The 19,658-nt window shown below is 41.2% G+C and overlaps 1 protein-coding gene across 2 annotated transcripts in view; it reads right to left on the reverse strand.

The window, feature by feature from the left end:
- Positions 1–19,235, reverse strand: part of fam189a1 (family with sequence similarity 189 member A1) — a 78,548-nt gene extending 59,313 nt beyond the window's left edge. Inside the window, exon 1 of one of the 2 annotated variants that reach the window (XM_061037031.1) lies at positions 18,245–19,235. In XM_061037031.1, the coding sequence (XP_060893014.1) occupies positions 18,245–18,499 (255 nt within the window). In that variant the 5' untranslated portion in view covers positions 18,500–19,235. The remainder of the gene's footprint in view (positions 1–18,244) is intronic. The other variant, XM_061037038.1, reaches the window with a different exon arrangement.
- Between the last annotated feature and the right edge of the window lie 423 nt (positions 19,236–19,658).

Below are 19,658 nucleotides of genomic sequence, written 5' to 3' on the forward strand. Positions count from 1 at the left end.
GCAAAGATCAGATAACCGTGTCTTAGTTTAGGCTATAACTCAAATACAGAGAACCATCATCTCTGTGCGTGTAAAATCACCAACACACACACGCACACACACACACACACAGACCCTGGTTACAGTCACATCACTGTAGAGGTCAGACCAGACTCAGCCAGGTAACATACTGTCAAATAATAAAGGGATTATCGCTGTAATCCAAACGGTGAACACCTACAACACAGTGATGGGCTTCACCTTGTATTATGTTGGTGCAGCCACCACACAGCAGGGGTGAGAAAACTTCAAGCCATATATGTGTATAATATAAGTAATCCAAATATGTACCATTAAGCCTGAAAGGAAAAGTTAAGTCTGGTGAAATATGAATATTCACTTTCTGGCTGAGAGTTTAATGAGAAATGGGAAAGTAACAAAATCTCCCTACAAGCACCTCCAAAGCTCAGCATTTAATATGTTTTGTTGTTTTATTTTACGAGTAGAAAAACAGCAGAATAAAAGCAACAACTCTGTTTAAGGATTTGTGGGTCCAACGAAGTCTTGACCAGGTGCCAGATAAGCATTGAAGACTCTAGTTAATGATCGCTCCCTGCCAAGAAACAGTCCTGCAGATTAGGCTGCGTTTAAACACTGAATTTATTCTTTTCCACTTTGATTATTGTGCAAATTAACTAAAGTAATACCAAGAGGTAATGAGGGACTCTAGAAGTGCTGTTCGGCTGACTTTTTTACTTTCTGATTGAGTCACACTTCTTTGTTTCTGCTGCTAGGTTAGGCTAACCTGCTGCTAGCATTAGCTGCAGATTGAATTGACTGGTGTACTTATCTTATGTAGCTCTCTACCAGGAAGTGATCAAGCGTATTTCCCAAAATATGGAGCTACCCCTTTAAATGTATTGTTTGCAATCTATAGTGATGAAGGTTTAGAAGATCAGACTTAAATCTATTGGATTCTCATTGCTATACTGAAGGGTAGGAAGAGGAAGGGTCTTTCTTCTTCTGAAAGCACAGCACAGTTGTGGATGAGTCACAAGTCATGAAGATTGGAAATCGATGCACTAGGCATTCATGTTGAGCCATGCTGCTCTTTGTTGACCCCCCTCAGACTGAGGCTGAGGAGAGAGATAAAGCCATGTTTCCTAAAATCTTCAAACACTGCTAAAAGAAAAAACACATTTACTAGATTAAAAATCTCTGCTGTGGTGTTTGTGTGGATTTGTGCATCTGCTGACCTCGGAAAGTGACCGAGCAGGTTATAGTGTGAGAGTCAAACACACAGTGTGAGGGGAGGATGCTTATGGTGGCAGTCCTGACAACACTTTTTTTACACTGTCCTGTTATTCATCTCACACATTAACACATATTTGCTCCTCCACTCCTGAAAACCAGTTAGAGCTTTAATGAGGAATATTAACAATGGCTGTGGCAACATTATTACAAGAGAATGTTGCCAGCGATAAATATGTATTCTTGCCTCCTTGTTTTGCCTGCACATTTAAAGTCCGAGCACGATGTTTGAGGATGCACTCGAATCTGTTTTTCCAGACATGAGATTTGTCTTCTCTGACTAAGCAGAAAATATAAGAGCTGTATGACTGCATTCCTGCACCAATCAGTAAGGTTTCAGTTTATATTCATGTCCAGACTATCATGGCATAAGTTAGTGAAGACTTTAGAAGTTTGGTTAATAAGACATTTAGTTTAAGTGCATCATTTCTGATGAACAACATGCGGTTGTCTCTCTACAGACTGTTGCTCACAGGGGAGCACAGAGGGCTGACAGAGAGTTCTGTGACATGGGGCAGAAAGAAAAGAAAGAAAATATAAGTGACACCTTATTGGGGCTCAGGACAAAGGCCGGAATAGCCTTGTCATACCTCCTGGGTCAGCTCTGCCTGTCCACAAGAGCGTTCAATTCTTTCTTCGATTGCTGAAACACTCTTGATAACTTCTATATTCCTAGACACATGGCTAGAATAAGGGACCAGGGCAGCAAAAAATATCTTAACTACAATAACTTGTCTCTACGCAAAGTTTGTCACTGAAGAGATTTTTCAAATTCCTATATAAAAGGGATTATTTACAGAATTATTTTCTGACTTGCAAGTCAATCATTGCTTACAACACAAATTAGGCAGAGCAACAAATGAGGTACAGTGAGCAGTATTACAACCAGAGTAATCCTTACATGTAACATGACTGATTCACAGAAGGCCGTCAATCTGAACCCGTTTTTAAGGTAGTACTATAATTGAAGGACCTGGTGGTGCAGCAGTGCAGAGATCACTGCAGAGAAAGGGGTTCAGTCCCCTGCAGAGAAGCTTCCAGCCTCATCAGACACAATCATTCCTGTTCACTGGTGTGGGATCAAGTCCCTGTTGAAGCACTACTGACTTGTTCTGGTTGGTCTGTCTGCACTGTGGGGTTCAGAGTTTCAACTGCAGTGCAGGCAGAACTGGTTTCTCCAATCGTGGAATTTTCCAAACGTAAAAAAAAAAAAGCACCATTGGTAACTTCCCCGCTATTGCATTTATTTTTTAATTGATTTTTTCCTAGTTGCATTTAACACAAGGTTTATTCTGGTTTACTGCACCTGCAGCAACACTGGCACTCAAAGGTTCAACTCTGCTCTGCGTTCTTCTGACTCTGTGACATTTTGATCAGATTCTCACTTGTCATGTTTCAAAGGACTGTTGCCCGGCCGCGTTTGAAGCCCACGGGGTCTCTGTTGTTTCATAACATCAGCTGTTGAAAGACGGCGGCTGCGTCATCTCCACAAACACAGACTCATCAAAAGAGCTCTGAGGTTTCCTTTCAAGTGTCCTGATATGCACATCTCCTCATGACAACGACAACACTGAAAAAAGTCTGCAAAACACCCCGTATTAGCATGACTGTCAAAGTTTCTGACGTGATATTTGAACCTAATTATTCACACATTCTATCATAACTACAGACTTATATTTCTTTTCTATGTATTTATTTTGTGCATATTAAAAAAGCAGTCAAACTTTGCACAAACTATCAAAAAAGGGACTTAAAATGAATGAACCAAAACAGACATTTATAATATTTTGGATTTGACGGACAGGTTTGCACTGAGCATCACCTGTTGTTGTTTTTTTTTTCTCCTGACATGCTGTCATAGATTCATCATCTCAAATGCTGACCTTTGATGTATATTTTATTCCCCCAAGTCAGGTTCCTGCTGTCCCAGTTTAAGAATGCCTGAGTTTTAAAGTTGTACATTGTGGACCGCAGAGGTTAATGCAAAGTATTTTACAAAACAAATAAAAATAATTTACAAATATGCAGCATCTTAAAGAAGAATGCCGCAAAATGAGAAGAAACATCAGGAGACATGGTTGTATTTTCTCATCTTGCAGCACATCTCTACATAGCTTCAAAGGTGCAACATTTTACACATAAATACAGTAGAAATCAAGTATGTCTTCTATAAATGTCTCTCAGAGTCATGACTGTCTACAATGAGTGAGAAGCGTCAGTCCCGCCAGCTGTACTGTCTCGGAGCCGTGTTTACATCATGTTTACGTCACGTTTACTGCTACTCTCTGCTTATTTGGATGTCACATAAGTGTCTTTAGATCACGGTCACTTTGTGTCGATTTACGTGCAATATGAAGCTATGAGTTACCCAAAGTGTGCTAAGATTAGCCTGCTAACACAACCATGCAGGCCACAGGCAATCATTTCGAGCAAAGGTCAATATTGCCTGCCACTTGTGCTTAATTACGATGCGTTCTAATTGATAAGTCCTTCGTGTGAACTTGAGTGGAGAGGGGTTCGGAGGTGTGCCGCTGGAGGAGAGCGGAGGTGTCGCCAAACAGCAGTTTGTTTATGGTTTAATGCTGGTGCTCAAGGGCGACATCTACTGGATCAAAAAGTTGCACATTGACAGTAGCTACACTACTTCCTGCATCGATCTCAACAATGATCATGGATTAAATACGATAAATAAAGTAAATTAGGTTCTATCTTACTGTATCTTATCTAATCTTGCACTGCAGATCATCATCAAACGGGATTTCTAAAAAAACATTTTTTTTTTACGTGGCATCTATCTTCTTTCAAAATGTCCCTCAGTTTGGTGGTGTTGCTGGGGGAAACCATGCAAGTCCCTCCCCGCTGACAACAGTGACTCAGTAATACAAGGAGGAACATGAGCAGAAAGAAACCGATACAAGACTGTGGGAACTGAGCAACAGAGTGAGTCATAGCAGCTCCAGAGACGGTTCAGAACACAGACACGGCCTCACACTTATTATCCTGTCCACTTTCACTGCTCTGCACACAGAGTCCAGACTGTGAACTAGTCACACTGCTGTTCCTTTATGTACACAAAACACATGCATAAACTACAGTTTTCAAAACAGGCTTTTTGTTCTCCACTAGCAGCTAATGAGAGGCACACAGAAGCTTGAGACAAGGCCACACTCATTACTCCACAGAGCCGCAGCTGTAATTGACTTGAACCAAAACATTTCACTCTCCGTCCTCGCTCCACTAATAGAAGTCACTCTTCTCTGAACCCTTTGTTGCTCCTTTGCTTTCATACTGCTTGTTCCCCCTCTCTTTCTCTCTCTCTCTCTTGCTGCCTGTCTGTCATTTCACACATGACGAGCCTCTCAGCGCTCTGATCTTCATATGCTACACGCTCTCCCTCTTTCTTACACGTGCTGCTTCCTCTTTTTAAAGCTTGTTTAAAGCCTCACAGAAAGAAAAAGACAACCCTCCCCCCCTCCCATGATGCCGAGTGGCAATAAGCCATAGAAACTGTCTCTTGCTGCCATAGTAACTACCCTTGAAGAGGTCCTAATCAGAGTCAACACTGACTGAGAACGTGGCTCCTGTTTTCAAAGCTATGGACTGAGTGGAGATGCTTCATTTCCCTCCTAGATCAAAGATGATTTTTCTCAGAGGACTACAGTGTTGTGCGTTTTTATTTTGCGTGGTTGAAATCCAGCAATTGTTACAAAAAAAACCATGAAATTGTCACATGAAGTTTCTGACTCAAGAGTTTCACAATGCAACCAGTGGTTTTAAAGGTACTGCCACCAACTCTGTTATGGATTATAGATGACTTTTTAAAAGACATTTCCTTATTTCTGCCACAAAAATGCTGTTTTTTTTTGGTTTGCTTTTTTTTTGTGACTTTTGACATTTCAACTTAAGTGTTGAGAAATCATGATTTACTGTCAGATTGTATCCTTGACATCTTTGAAATAACTAAACATCCTGTAAGATACAAACTATTGCATTTCCTTCATATTTATATCAGCAGGTCTTTATCAAATGGCAACATAGAGGAAGACATCATGTAAAGCATTCAGTCACTTCTGAAACAATATTGTTTTATATGTATCTATTTCACAGCAGATTAATATTGTTTTTATAATGGAACATGTACTCCTGTCTTCTGCTCAGACAAGATCAAAGACTGAGCATGCACTGAGGAAATGTTATACAGAAATGCATTAGAGCGGAGACTAATGATTGTTTCATCATTGTTAATCTGCAGAGTATTTTCCAAATATATGAATATTGTTGAATTCCATCCATGGTTTTTCGATTAAATAAAACAAGTACAAAGAGAAAACTCATAAGCTACAGCAAGCACAGGAAGACAAAATAACACAATAGCAATGAGAACAATTCTTATCATCGAGTCGGGTGAATTGAACCCTTTGTTTTGACCTCTAAGGCAGTCAGAGGGGACCAAAACAGAGAAAACACATTTCATGTTTCTATGACGGACGTGTGCACACTCCTGAAATCTTAAGTGGAGTCCCAGAGGTGCCCGCTCTCCTGGAGCCACAGCTGAAACATGGATCCAACAGAGATGTAACCTCCGGGGAGACAAACAGCCAGCCGGTCAGATCGACAAGAGTGTAGATTATGAGAGGTAGGATGGGGGACTACAAACCAAGCTGAAGTCAAAAGAAACACTGGGCTGGAGAGGAAGAGTTGGGAGAGACCAAACAAAAACACATTGCCCTTCATCCCCTGCAACCTAGGATCCAGATCAGTAGCTATGCTCCTCTTACTTTATACTCCACACCTTTTAATGTTTGCAAATAACCTTAAAGTATTTCTCTTTTAAAGCATTCACTGACAAAACACTGAAATAAAAACCTACTTCTGATTTCAAACAGAGAGAAAAAACAGCAACTCTCACGATCCACTCCAGGACAGTTTGATATAAATGAGAGTTTAGTACTTTTTCCTCTAGCAAGAAACAGAGAGGGAAAACAAGATTTTTCTCACTCTAAAATCTGCAGTGTCATTTCAGGGCACCACAGCAAAGACAAGATCAAAAAAATATATGCCCCATTAAAGTGATGGATAGACATTTTCTGTATCTCTAAAGACAGTAATGTAATCACGATTAAATCAGCAATTTGTATGGAATTATTATTAAAGAAAATGACAGGGTTTGCAAAGAGAGTGCTCACAGAGAGACTCAGCCAGAGAAAATAAGCAGGATGATGTTTTAACAGATGAACCTCAGCTGTGCAGTGAAAATAAAATCCCCCTTTATCTCTTCTGGAGGCTTTTGCTCTTATTAAACTCCCACTGAGGCTCCTCTAAGGCAGCTGAGTTAGACACGCAGATCAATCAGTCCTGTACTTTTTCTCTCCTTCATTCTTTCTAGACTCTCTCACTCCCATGCACACATGGAGGAGCATAACATGGGCACAAAGTCCTTGGAAAACCTCCAGTAGTGCATCCTTTAGCCTGCCTGTCCCATCTGTATTGAGGTGACAACAGGCAAAGCAGGAAACGACGAGGGAATGTATCATTTCAGGCCATTATCAGTGAAAAATGACTTTTAGATTATGCTGCTGGACTCCACCAGGAGACAATTGGGACAACACTACAGGTGACAAATCTGACCACTGCTTGATGTTGAATAACTGCGTGTGTGTGTGTGTGTGTGTTTTCTACTGAGAGGCCGATTTGGTGACCTTCAGTTCACCATTACCAGCTGTTAAAGCTTTGACCTTTCACCTTGGTTATTTATCCTACGGTTCATTCATCCAAACGGACAGATTTCATTCTTGTTACCCTTCTTGTCACAGAGAGAGCTGAGTATTTTTTCCTATATTCTGGTTTTCTCACTCTATTTCAAAGATACAGTTCGCCAAAGTCTTGGCATTAAATTACAATTACTTTGTATGCTTGGCCGAGGTAGAAGAGTGACAAACATCCGTCACTTCAGCATCATTTTATTTATGTCATGTCTTGCCTCAGGAGACCCCCTTGTCCCCTGTCAAGTCCGACAGGGATAGTCTCCCACTGTAAGGTGCATGTATGAATAACGAGATCAGGAGAATTTCAGAGGCAGTCTGCATGAAATTCTCTAGAATTTTGCAGTGCATATGTGAAAACAGCTTGATGAGCATCTCATTTCATTGTTACCTGGGCTACGGGTCCCGTCCAATCTAATATATAGATGGGTTGCATGATTCATTCAGCACCTCCTTTCACCATTCAGCCACATCCAGCACCTTGCTGAACAACGCTCTGAAAAGGTGCTTGGTGCTGCAGTTCCCTTCCAAAGACTCACATGCTGCTGATTTAACTCTCTCTTCATTTCTTAACAAATCTGCAAAAAGATCATTAACTTCTGTTGCATGCGAGCTAACCGCAACTAATCCTACTGGGCTAACGCTACTGGGCTAACGGAAGTGGGCTAACGGAAGTGGGCTAATGCTAGTGGGCTACTTTGCAACTTTTGTCTAAGCTATTCTCTCTGCTGTATGTTTGATTAGAGGTACTCGTAACTTTGTATTTGAATTCTTCATTCTAATAAGAAAAGTTTAACAACAATTTATTTGTTGTCATTCAGAAAGCTACGGCTCTCATAATGAATGTTTTTTATATTCTCATTAATCAGCGCTCTCTTATCAGTCTGATTCAAACTTTACTTCTAAAACTGTCTTTGCCAATTGGTCTATTCCTCCGCTGCTACAGTTACAACTTTGTACCAAGACTTACAGGTCAAGTCGTGCAAACTAAAGTCTTTCACTGATAAAAAGTTGTCTCTGTGAAATGCTTTAACTAAGAAAAACACCACAGCTGTCTAGACAGAAACATATTGTTGACATTTTCTTTTCTCGTTTTTGCAACAGCACCCAGATCATCCACTCTGACTTCAGAACTCCATTTCAAAAGGTTTGTTTAGTGCCCTGAGTAAAAGAAACTCTGATAATGTTGAAAAAGCAAACAGTGTTTATTCAAAACGCCTCTCAGATTTATCCTTAGGCTCTTGATTTATCTTTCTCACCGCCTGATTAACCTCAGCTTTCAGCACTGTGGTGGGCTACTTTCTCGAGGACTGGGAGACAAACAGAGCAAGATAAAAAAAAAAAGTTGATGTTATTTGCTCCCCTTTCTTCAACAGCTTTCTGTTACAGAGGTGCGTCTGTCTCATATTTCTAAACACATATAAACACCTTGTTTTCTCTGCTGTCTTCACTGTGATCTGCTTTCACACAGATAAAAAAAAAAGAGGGACGTACACGACCAGTCTATACATCTCCTCTGGCTCCATATAGACAAATAAATAGAGAGCACACACTGACAGCCCCTCGACCTGCCCTCCCACATGTGTACACACATAAAAGCCCCCTCCAACACAACACGGTTGCTAATCATAGAACAAAGGGAGGCTGCAGTCAGCAGGCTCTGTCATTGATCAGCTATGGAAGGCAAGGGAGGGGGGGGGGGAGGAGGGGGGTTGACACATCGGCTTTGTTAATGCAGGAAGAAGATACAGCTCCATGGCAGGTAGAGGGTACAAGTCAAACACATCAACAAAACCTTGTCTGTCTGTCAGACCTTTATTCTGATGATGGCTTGTTGCAGCATGCCTATGAAAAGCACATTTTTTAAGAAGCTTCTTCACCCAGGTCAAAGTCGTGGAAAAAGAAGCAGATGTCTGTCACTTTGCCTGCAACAAAAACTCTCCTCTCAGTCTGAAGAAAAGAAAAGTCTGATTCATAAAGCTTTTCTTTCCTGTTGGATTAAACCAGAACACGAGCAGACTGAATGTGAACACAGGTGCTGTACATTCACAGCACATGTGACACCCTCCTCTTAGAAACAAACTATTGAAATCTAAATCTGACCACAGATATTTGACGCTTTGTGTCTGTCTTTTTTCTGACTTATGTTTTCCCTCTCTCCCCCTTTCAGCTCAGTTCAACCTTTTTGGCCTTTTCTATTCAACAGTCTGCAGGCAGACCTCCTGGCGGCCGGGTCGAGGCTGTTTGTAAAGAAGTGCAGCATCATGCATTCTGTCAGACACGTCCCGAGCCGCGGGTCACACTAATACACAGCGGCACTACAAACAAGAGCCGGCAGAGGAGAGAAAAAATAGAGGACTTATGAGAGAAAGGGATCGATGATGTATGCACATACAAATATATCATGCATTCAAAATTCAAAAATTCCCTCAAAACACATGACCCCGTCCATCTCTTGTTTCTCTCTGCCCTCCCAAATGGGTTTGCAGGGCGAGTTCAGGTCTGAAAATGTCCAGAAAAAAGCAAACAGAAAACATGCAGCTTTCAGCACATATCAACCAGCTTTACTCTTCAAACATCAATATGAGGCACAAAATGGAGACTCTATGTTTTTGATGTGGATGCATCAGGATGCGTGTGTGTATAAAAGTGTCTTTGAATACAAAGTACACAGAGATTTATATGTGCACTGATACGTGTTTGATCATTTAGCCGTATTTTAGCATCCTTTCCAGACATTCTCTCTTGTCAAATTTCTGCCTGGAATAATAATTTCTCTCCTAGGCGGTTTTCCACAAAGATTTTCAATCAAATAGTATTTATTTTTCAATCAAATGTACATCTCTTTCTTCATTTCTGGGTTTGAACTACAAAAGGTGTTTTGAGTTCAGATTAAATATGAGCCAATAGTAACAGATGAACAACACAACTCCGCAGACTGCGCTCGTCTTGCGCGCGCACTCTCTCGCTCTCTCGCGCATGCAACAATTTGATGAATAAATAAAATCTGAATATAAACAGGTCTGAAATATACTCGGGCAGCACGCCCAGGTATTGTCTGTGTGTGGGAAACACTGGGCTGGGTATTGATAAGGATCTCAGGGTACGATACATATCACAATATATGGGTCTCGATACAATATCATCGCTTCCATACACTACATAATTTACTCAGATTACAGTTAGAGAAGGAAATACAGCTTGCTGTTATTGAGTCAAAACTATTTCATTCAGAATTTCCATTCATATGTATTAGAACATAATAATCACAACACCAACATTTTAAACTTCAATATGAAAGGAGTCTAAATCAAAAAACCTCAAAACCTGTTTCAGCAGCATTCCAACAACAACATAAGCCCTGGACTAATGTTGAAACAGATCAAAGTTCACGACTCAGAAACGTTATAATAGATTTTTTTTTTTTTGGTTGATCCAAAAAAAGGATCTGATTAAAATCCGGGATCCCATTGGAAATGTGAGATTTGTGATCCGTTGCACCACTACATGGGCACATTGGTATGTGCCGACCCGTGAATTTGAACAGCGTCTGTGTTGTGACTGTGTGGCTATGGACACAGAGACACACTGCTGGCAGATGAAGAGCAGCTGCATACAAACATAATGATTTTTGTTGCGTGTCTGAGCAGAGCTTAAGACATGATTATGAGTTCAGTAGAGTTTAACCACTGTGAAACAATCATACATTTACATGTGGGGGGCGCCGATGGCTGAACGGGTAGGTCCCACCCCATGTGCGGAGGCTTCCAGTCTGACTTGTGGCTCCTATTCCGAATGTCATTGTCAATGTATTGATACAGAATCGTGAAAACAAATATAGGAATACTTTGCTGTATTGATGGTTTGGCATATCCCTGATTTTTTGCATTACAAAGTTATCTCAGAGAAATGTGTAGCTGCAGCAATTTGATTGGACACTACCCTGCAGCACGATAATGATGACAGTGAGGAGATAGTTTTATATAGCTCAAATTCTTTTGATCACTTAACTTAAAGATAGAGTCACTGTAGCCATTTTGCACCCAATATTCCATACTGCTCTGAGTTTGATTTAAAGTCATGTTTCCATTATCTAAAGTCCTAAAAGAACAAAACATGACACAATTAACAATCAGATCTTTCACAGAAATACAAACGCAAAGCACAAGGGACTCCCTTAGCACGGCACACACAGAAGAAGCTCAGATCATGCTGTATGATGTTAAACATGGATCATGAAAAGAAAACTGCAATACCAGTGAAGAAGTGGATGGAGGAAGAAGATGGGGCAGAGGCAGAGACAGGGAATTAAGTGTAGATGACAACTTGAAATATTATAACCTTCCTAAAACACCCATATGTGTGTGTGTGTGTGTGCGTGTGTGTATGTGTATTTGTTAGCAAGGACAAACTGTTTCCTCCACCATTATGGAGCTCAATGGTAGCACTGGAGTGGGGGCAGGATGCACTGGAGGGTCCTTACAGTAATGAGGAGCAGCAGGCTGAGTGTCTACTTACTTATTATTAAAGGTGAGGCATGAAAGTGAATTACAGCTGTTCAGTGACACTGCGAGACACACCGAGCGAGGAAAACCACATGACATCATCGCACTGCAGGCCTACTTTAAACGCCAGAGTGAGGTCACAGCAGAGATGTCAGAAAAAACATGGATTAAAATTTTAAACTTACACCAGTCTCACGGTTGATGGAATCAATTTAATTAGCTAATCAATAGGAGATGTAAGACAGGCCGGTCCGGCCGAGACATGCTGACCACTCTGTCCATTTAATCTCAACTGAGGAGATGAGTGAAGCAGCTGAGGAGCCATGCCCTCTATTGACAGCTGGGAATAAATGGCTGCATCAAAACAACAAACAGCCCAGTGGAGCGTTGTGTCTTCGAGTAATGCCTCTGTCACACAGTTTGCAACTGGACGGTCATCAGATCATACAATACTGTGACTGCACAAACATACTCACAATACAATACAATTATAGGTAGTTTTGAACTTAGCGCCTGGGACCTGATCGGGGAGCCGTATGGGCTGGATTGTTTAAAGCAACCTGACTTTTCATGCAAAATCAATATCAAGTCAAATATTTCTATTTAAAAAAATCATCCTGGGTATATAATTGAAATTAAAATTTTAAACATTTTAAACAAGCACAATTAATCTGTGCACGTATACATACTGAATTAAGGACTTTTACTTTTAGCAGAGTACTTTAACTGCGTGGTAAGAGTACTTTTTACTACTTCCCCTTTTTTATACATCTTTATAAAGGGAAGCCTTAGCCATCAAAGGTTATTAATATTATCCTACCGCACATACCTTAGTCACTCACTTATACAACTTATTCAACTGTCTGCGTGTGACATTAGCAGCTTCGCAGCACAGTGAGTGAAGTGAGAAAAATGCGCAACACAACAAATTCAAACACAAATTTGTTGCCAACCCTTAATAATGGATTTTTATCAATTTATTTAATAGTTTCTGCAGCCCTAGATAGAAATATAACAACATAACTCTTGCTAGCTAGAGGCTGCCTGCCAGCTGCAGCAAATGTCTGCCTGATGCAAAAAGCTGATTTAAAATGTAGCCCACTTTATCTGACAGCACTATTGTGCTATAATTAATGTAGCTTTTTGGCAGTCCTCTTCTTCATCAATGTCTTTCATGTTTTGCATTACAAAATCTCCTCCATATGCATTCTTGTTGCAGGACTTAAAAAACTCTGACTGTCAACACTATTGTCTTCTACTGTCTCATTTTTAACCCATACATAGTAATGTGATACGATAACACGCTGATTTACTTTAACAGACGGCATAAACGTAAGTATTTGACTTATTTAATTCAAATACCTAACTACTGTTACAGTAACGTATTTTGATTTTGACCCACACATGCAATGTGACTCGCAATGATACAAATATTCAAATCAAATCCAAACACAAGCAGCAAAGGTTCCTTATCTCTCATGCTGTCAAAGCTTTAACGCTTTCCTCTCACTGGATGTCTTGTAAAAGGACGATTTCCTCTGAGCATCCAAAACCAATATCTCCTCTGGAGTACAGCTTTGAGGCTAGTTTTTGTTTTATTTGCCAAGGATGTGATATTAGAAATTACACTGAAGTAACAGTAAAACACTGCTGAAAGTTTCTCATCAGGGCCTTCGACCCAGCACTAGGCCCTGCTTTTGAATGCTTAAAGAAAAAGTCAAAACTTAAAACCTGGGCATGATTACGCAACTGCCTGTATGGCACGATGTTCTTGAGTTCAACATTTTGGGTGAACTGGTTCCCTGCAGCCTAGTGAATATTTCACCAAGTTCAGAACCTGAGCCCCTTATTGATTCTGATTTTTTTTAATGCACTGACTGATAACTGTTCTAACATTTACACACGTGCAGTATAATAAAACGTGTACTTGTTTTGATGATGGTGCCAATGGTAATAGAATTATTACATATGCAAAAAAAAGCAGTGTCCGTAAGAAACTAATTATTCCTTTGCCGCTCTCTTCATGAAAACCTGCTGACTCAATGTTTTAGAACACAGTAACATGTTTCCTCTGACTGAACAGGAACTCAAAAGTTAAAGCCTACGTGGCAGCAAAGGGATATAAATCAGTTTGATATCAGTCATTTTGTATCTTAGCCGAGCAATGCACAAAATATTGGCTAATCATGTAAAAAAGTACTTGTAAATGTATTTGTATAGCGCCAATTCATAACAAATGTTATCTCAAGACACTTTACAAAAGAGCAGGTAAAAGACCTTACTCTTTCTTAAAGAAAACCCAACGGTAATCCATCATTAGAACAGCAATAAGCAACATTAAGCAAAGTTAGAGTATCTTTTTGTAAACCACAAAACATCCAACTGGCTCAACAGAGATTTCAAGGCAGAGAAAACTGCCTTTAATTGTCCTGACAAGAAGCACATTTTTATTCGCTTCGTTCATATTCAACAGATAGAAGTCTGCTGAGCACTGCACACTGCACTTTAAATACAGAGTTTACATGTTTACATGTATGTGTTTGTGTCGCGAGACCTGTTGCCAGGATACAACCTGAGCCTAATAAGGCCTTTAATTAATAATGGCTCACATTTCCTCGCTGGAGAAAAGCAGAAACAGCAGTACGAAGCAATAAACAATTTAATTAAACCTTTCCGCCTCTTTGTCTGCGTCTACTAAAAGCAATGCTATGAAAGAAATGCAAACATGCAATTATTTTCAACCACCAAATGAAATGCATTTCCATTTTCTGCGTAAATAATTTGACTTTTACTCTTCTTCCACACTCACACAAACACGCAGAGACTGAAAAAGCCTCCGCATTACAAAAACCTCCAACAAAACACTTTGGAGCCCTCTGTTCAAACACACATAAGCACACTCGCTGCAGAATTTGCCGGCAGTTTGTGCTGGAAATCCGGCGGAGAGAGAGCTGCCTCACAACAAACACCAAGAATACGGTTTTAAGTTGTCTTTGTTGTGGCACAGTCTGAAGATTTGGGCTGTTGGAGTGTTACTTTTAGAGAGGCTGCACACAAAATCCACAGTCATCTTCTTCCACACGACCAGGGGGGAGTTTAAAAAAAAAGAGAGAAAATCCATTTCTGGAGCAGCAGGAGGAGAGGAAATATCACATCGATACAGCTATCAGAAACTAATGTGAATGTGTAAATGATGCCTGCAATAACTCCCTCTGATGGATTTACATATTTTGTTTTTATTTGCTGTTACGAGAGATGAGAATGGGAAGGAGAGGCGGCCTGTGTTTGTGTTTGGACACTTGAATTGGTTCCGAGTTTAATTTGTGGAGATGTGAGGTGAACAGTAATTTGTTCTGCATGTCAGCCGCTGACAGCTGCTGCAGCCCTGTGGCTGACACGGGCACGATGCCTCATCTATCATCCATAAAGCCAGCAGTGCGGCTTGATTCACTGCCAAACCTGACGGTAACCTGGCTGAGCAGACCAGAGTTAGAGTGACTGTAGGCCGGGCCTCACACAGTGTGCAAAACTGTGGTCTACCCGGCTCGTCGAAAGAGCGCTGCGTCATCTTTGTTAAAAAAAAAATTAACATTTCTTCAAATTAGCGATGTGGTGGACCTGCTCGTGTGCTACGCCTGGGTTTTGGAATGATTGTTTAAAATTCCAAAACCCAGGGGTAGGTTTGAGAAAGAGCAAGGTATTCGTAAAGGTTCTGATAGCACATGTAGGTTTTTTAAAAGTTAAAGTTAAAAGTTTTTAATTAGCTGGCTAATGAGCTAGCTAACCATTGTATTTTCCACAGAATGAAACTTTATTTGCTTTGTTAGCTGAACAACACCACACTGAAGTAGTGGAGAGAGACTGCGTGGGCTCTGTACCAAGTGAGTGATCAGCACAAAGCGGGTCACTTAAAATATCCAGGTTTGAGTTTTCTTTCTGTTTCTATGAATCTGTTAAATATGTTTTTGTTAAGCGTATGGAAAATCAAGATGAGACTGACAGTTGAATTCAGGTGTTTCTAAACATATGTGTGTGTGTGTGTGTGTGTTTTGGAGGAGGAGGAGGAAGACAGACAACCAGGCTGGGCTCACCAATGATTGCTCTGTGTAGGAAGGAAGGATTACACCTACTCTCACTGTGACTGTGATGCAATTTCACAATACCTCTCATCACACAGAGATTCTTAATGACAACCCTCAGCGGCCACACACAGACACCAACAGAGCACACCAACACACACAAACAGTGAAGCTAGTTTGAGGACATTTCACCTTACTCATTAGCACCAGTGTTAATCTTCACACCATTTTCTTATTTAGTCATAGTCATAGTCTCCTGACGAAATGTCCTTTATATTTAGTCAGATATTAGTAATTTGTTATTGATTTAATTTAGTCAATTAGTCGCTGACTCAAATTGCACATCATTTTAGTTGACGATAATAGAAGATATTTTAGTCAACAAAATCAGACGCAAGCTTTTATTTGTGTTATCAGAAGCTCTAAGGGGCGGGGCTTCACAGACCTGCAGGCTCCAGGCTCCAGGCTGCACATTGTTGCACTCACCACACACGCACACCTTTGATGAAGTATGCTATGGTTTCCAATGATTTCAGAACAGCTGAGGGGGTACGTGATAATCGTCGATTTGTAATGTAGTTTTCGTTTCGTCACATTTTCGTCAAATAGATGATGAAGTAATATTATTTATCAAATCGTCAAAAAGCGGAGTTTTGTCTCTTCATCGTCATAGTTGACTAATTTTACCCCCCTCTAATATTATGGTAGGGGAAACACTGCATACCATGGTGATTATTAACTGGTTACACACAGCTGCACATTAAGATCCAGAGAGAAAAAAAAACATTTAACAGTAAGAGCAGATTATTTAACAGCATATATTGAAGATGCACAGGTCTAGCTTTTCTATGAAAGCACACTTTCCTTATTAGACCAAACCGCAGAGCAGAGCTGCCAAAAAGCATCCCATGCCACCCTATCTAGACTCTGATGATTTGTCTAATTACCTTAACTAAAATCCTGAAAAAAAGACTACAATTTCAAGCAAATCCACTCCAAGGCCGTTCAGTTCAAATATCCAGAGGATGCTGTTTTTTTTGCTACTGGCATTGACTCCAGGTGACACAGATACATCTCTATTCAATCCCACATTTTACGCTACAGACTTCATGTTAACTCTGATGATTTTGAACTTATTTAAATGTTCTTGTAGTATTTCTGCTTGACTTTACAAAATGTTACTTCCGCTTTATAATTGCTTGATGGCAAAATAGTTGATTAGTCAGCATCTCTGGATAGAGAGCTGGACGCCAGGACATTATCTGAGATATGGCACTACTGAAAGACATTTTTCCAGCACCTCAGTGAGTCCAAGGTCATTTTCACATATACACTGCTGAAAATATCTAGATAATTTCAGGAGGACTGCTCCGGCGTTTAAATGTCACTTAAATGGGGGACATTACATGACAGCCCTTCTTTACTGAGGTGAAACCTTTTTTTCTGTATTATACATGCATATCTTATTTTTCCAGTTTCTGGTTTTGGACAAACATATTGTGCACAGTCACAGTCATATTCAGTAAAGGTATGTGAGCTATAAAGAGCAGCCAGGTGACATTACTGGAAATACCAGACATTGTTTGAATCTCTCATCTACACAACAAATGTACCTTTTTAAGTATTAATAAAGAAACCCTGAACCTTGAAGATGATCTCTGATGAGCTTCTCCTGGTTGATAATTATAATAAGGAAGAACAATGTAATCTGGTTTAAGTAAGTCACCTTCTTTGTTGCAGATTTTACTTTGTTTTTACATGACCTTAGTAAAAAGTTTTATTCTTGTCTGAAAAACGTTCGACTGCTGTTTTAATCTGTGTTTCGGGCCCCCATCGATAGCTGCATCAGGTCCTGGTGCGTGGAGATTAAGAGAAGGTAGCAAGGAGCACAGGCCCGATGATGTGGATTCAGCTTGAAGCGTTGATAAAGAATGTGCACTGACCCTTGACCTCTCTGACCCCTGTGGTTACTTACTATTTCCCCTGTAACTATATACGCTCACTCATACAGGCAGTAACACACGACTCTCTCTCTCTATATCTCTCCTGCACACAAACACACAGATGGCCCCCGTGCCACAGACCTCCCCTCACCCCTGCCCCGCTGCCTCTATAATTAATGGACTTTGGGTCTCTGGCAGGAAATCAGGGAAGTGTGCTTTCATAAATATTTACAGAAACCACCATGAAAATTTCACATGTATAAAAACACAACATGATAAAGATGATCGTTCCAAACATATCCCACAGTACATATAGGAAGAACTACAGTGATGCTGATTTTATAATACTGTAGTGAAGTGTGTGTGTGCGTTTTATCCTCCCACTCCCTTTGATTGGCTCTCCCCTTAAACGAGAAAATCATTTATTCCCTCGGAATACAGCTCAGCTCTGAACCTGAGACTAATAAACTGGACTTCTTTGAAATCCACCAAAACCAATTGTAATATTCCTTAGAGTCAGCAGTCACAATAAACATCCAATCTGTCCATGATACAAATACAGTCACACATAGTCCTGTTAATAAATGCTAAATAACAAATACATAGATACTAATCACACTGCATTAGCATGCTGTTTTAACAGATCATCATTAAGCAATACTCACAGAGAAGCCAGCCCAAAAGGGACAGGAGTGACGGACTCTGGGAGATGTAGTGAGAGCCAGAGCCGCGAAGCTGACCGCCAGGATGAGACTCCCCAGGACCATCTGAGAGACTCCCAGTGCCAGCATGATCCCCGTCCGGGTCCGGTACTCCCTAAGCCGGGACAGACTGCGGGACAGCGAGGCCGGGCTCAGGGACCCCGGACCGCCGATGCCGCTGCCGACGCCACCACCGCGGGGCAGCGCGTGCACCGGCATTGTCACTGAAGGGTACAACCGACAAACACAGCAGCACGTAAACGAGACGGAAACATCCACGAAGAGCAGAGTCTGTGTGTTTCGCTCTGCAGTAAACTGTTAAAAAAGCGTAACTAGAGATCGGTTTTTTCGACCTGGGTAATTGCCTTCAATTAAGACGCTCGCGGTCGCTCCAATTAGACACGCGCTGCGGAGGAGGATGAGAGGAGGAAGGTGAGAGAAGACTCTGCTGGAACCAGAAGGCACAAAATGCTAATAAGCACACACACCGAAAGAAGCGCTATGATAAGTCCAGATATGTGAAATAACCCGCTGGAGTGAAAGCTCCGGCAAAGAGCCCATTCCTCCAAAGTCAAAGCGCAAAAAGGCAACAAGAAATACAACACATCATCCTGCCGTCAGCCAGCCTTGCACCATTGCCATGCTGTCCTGCTCGCCTCTGCGGGGCTCTCCAACAACTCAAAAGCGAGAGATGAGGAAAGGTGCAGAAAAAAGAAAAAAGAAAAAAGGTGAGTCTGCACTCCTTGGAAGAAAACAGAAAATGTGTAAAAGGTTGAAATCAGGCTCAAGATTTCTGTTTGTCAATGCCTTGAAGCCCGCAATTGTGAACGAGCCGCGTTACTCCTGTGTGAGGCAGCAGCCGTGCTTTCACAGACGACAGCAGATCTAACAGCCAGGACAGGAGATGCACACTGAGTAGGCCTGTTGGAGATGTGCCACTGCGCGTTTGCATGGCGACGCGCTGCGCGGACGGAGCGTGTTTTACTACGAGAGGGGAGGAGGGGAGGTGGGGAGGAGGGGAGGGGAGGGGGGGGGAGGTGGGCTGCAAACCTACGCGTCATTTGTCACCGCTGCTGGTGATGTAGCGCATGATGTAGGCCTATAGTGAAAACGTGGTGAAGGACTTAATGAGGTGTATTTTTAGGAGAGGGAGCGCACGTTGTAAGACATGCTCCGTGTTGCATGAAGAAGTCCACAGGTTCAGTCTTTACCTTTTATTCCCAATTTGAAGCGGAATACAGGAAAACGGCTTGGGAAAATGTCTGGTTTAAATTCAGTTAGGCAAGGTGCAGGTGACTTGAGCCTCAGGAAATGACACCTGAGTCATCAAACATTGTTTATAATAAAGAGCGAGGGTGTAGTGAGAAAGGGTATAAAT

The sequence above is a fragment of the Labrus mixtus genome, chromosome 1, assembly GCF_963584025.1.
Source record: "Labrus mixtus chromosome 1, fLabMix1.1, whole genome shotgun sequence".
Classification (NCBI taxonomy): Eukaryota; Metazoa; Chordata; class Actinopteri; order Labriformes; family Labridae; genus Labrus; species Labrus mixtus.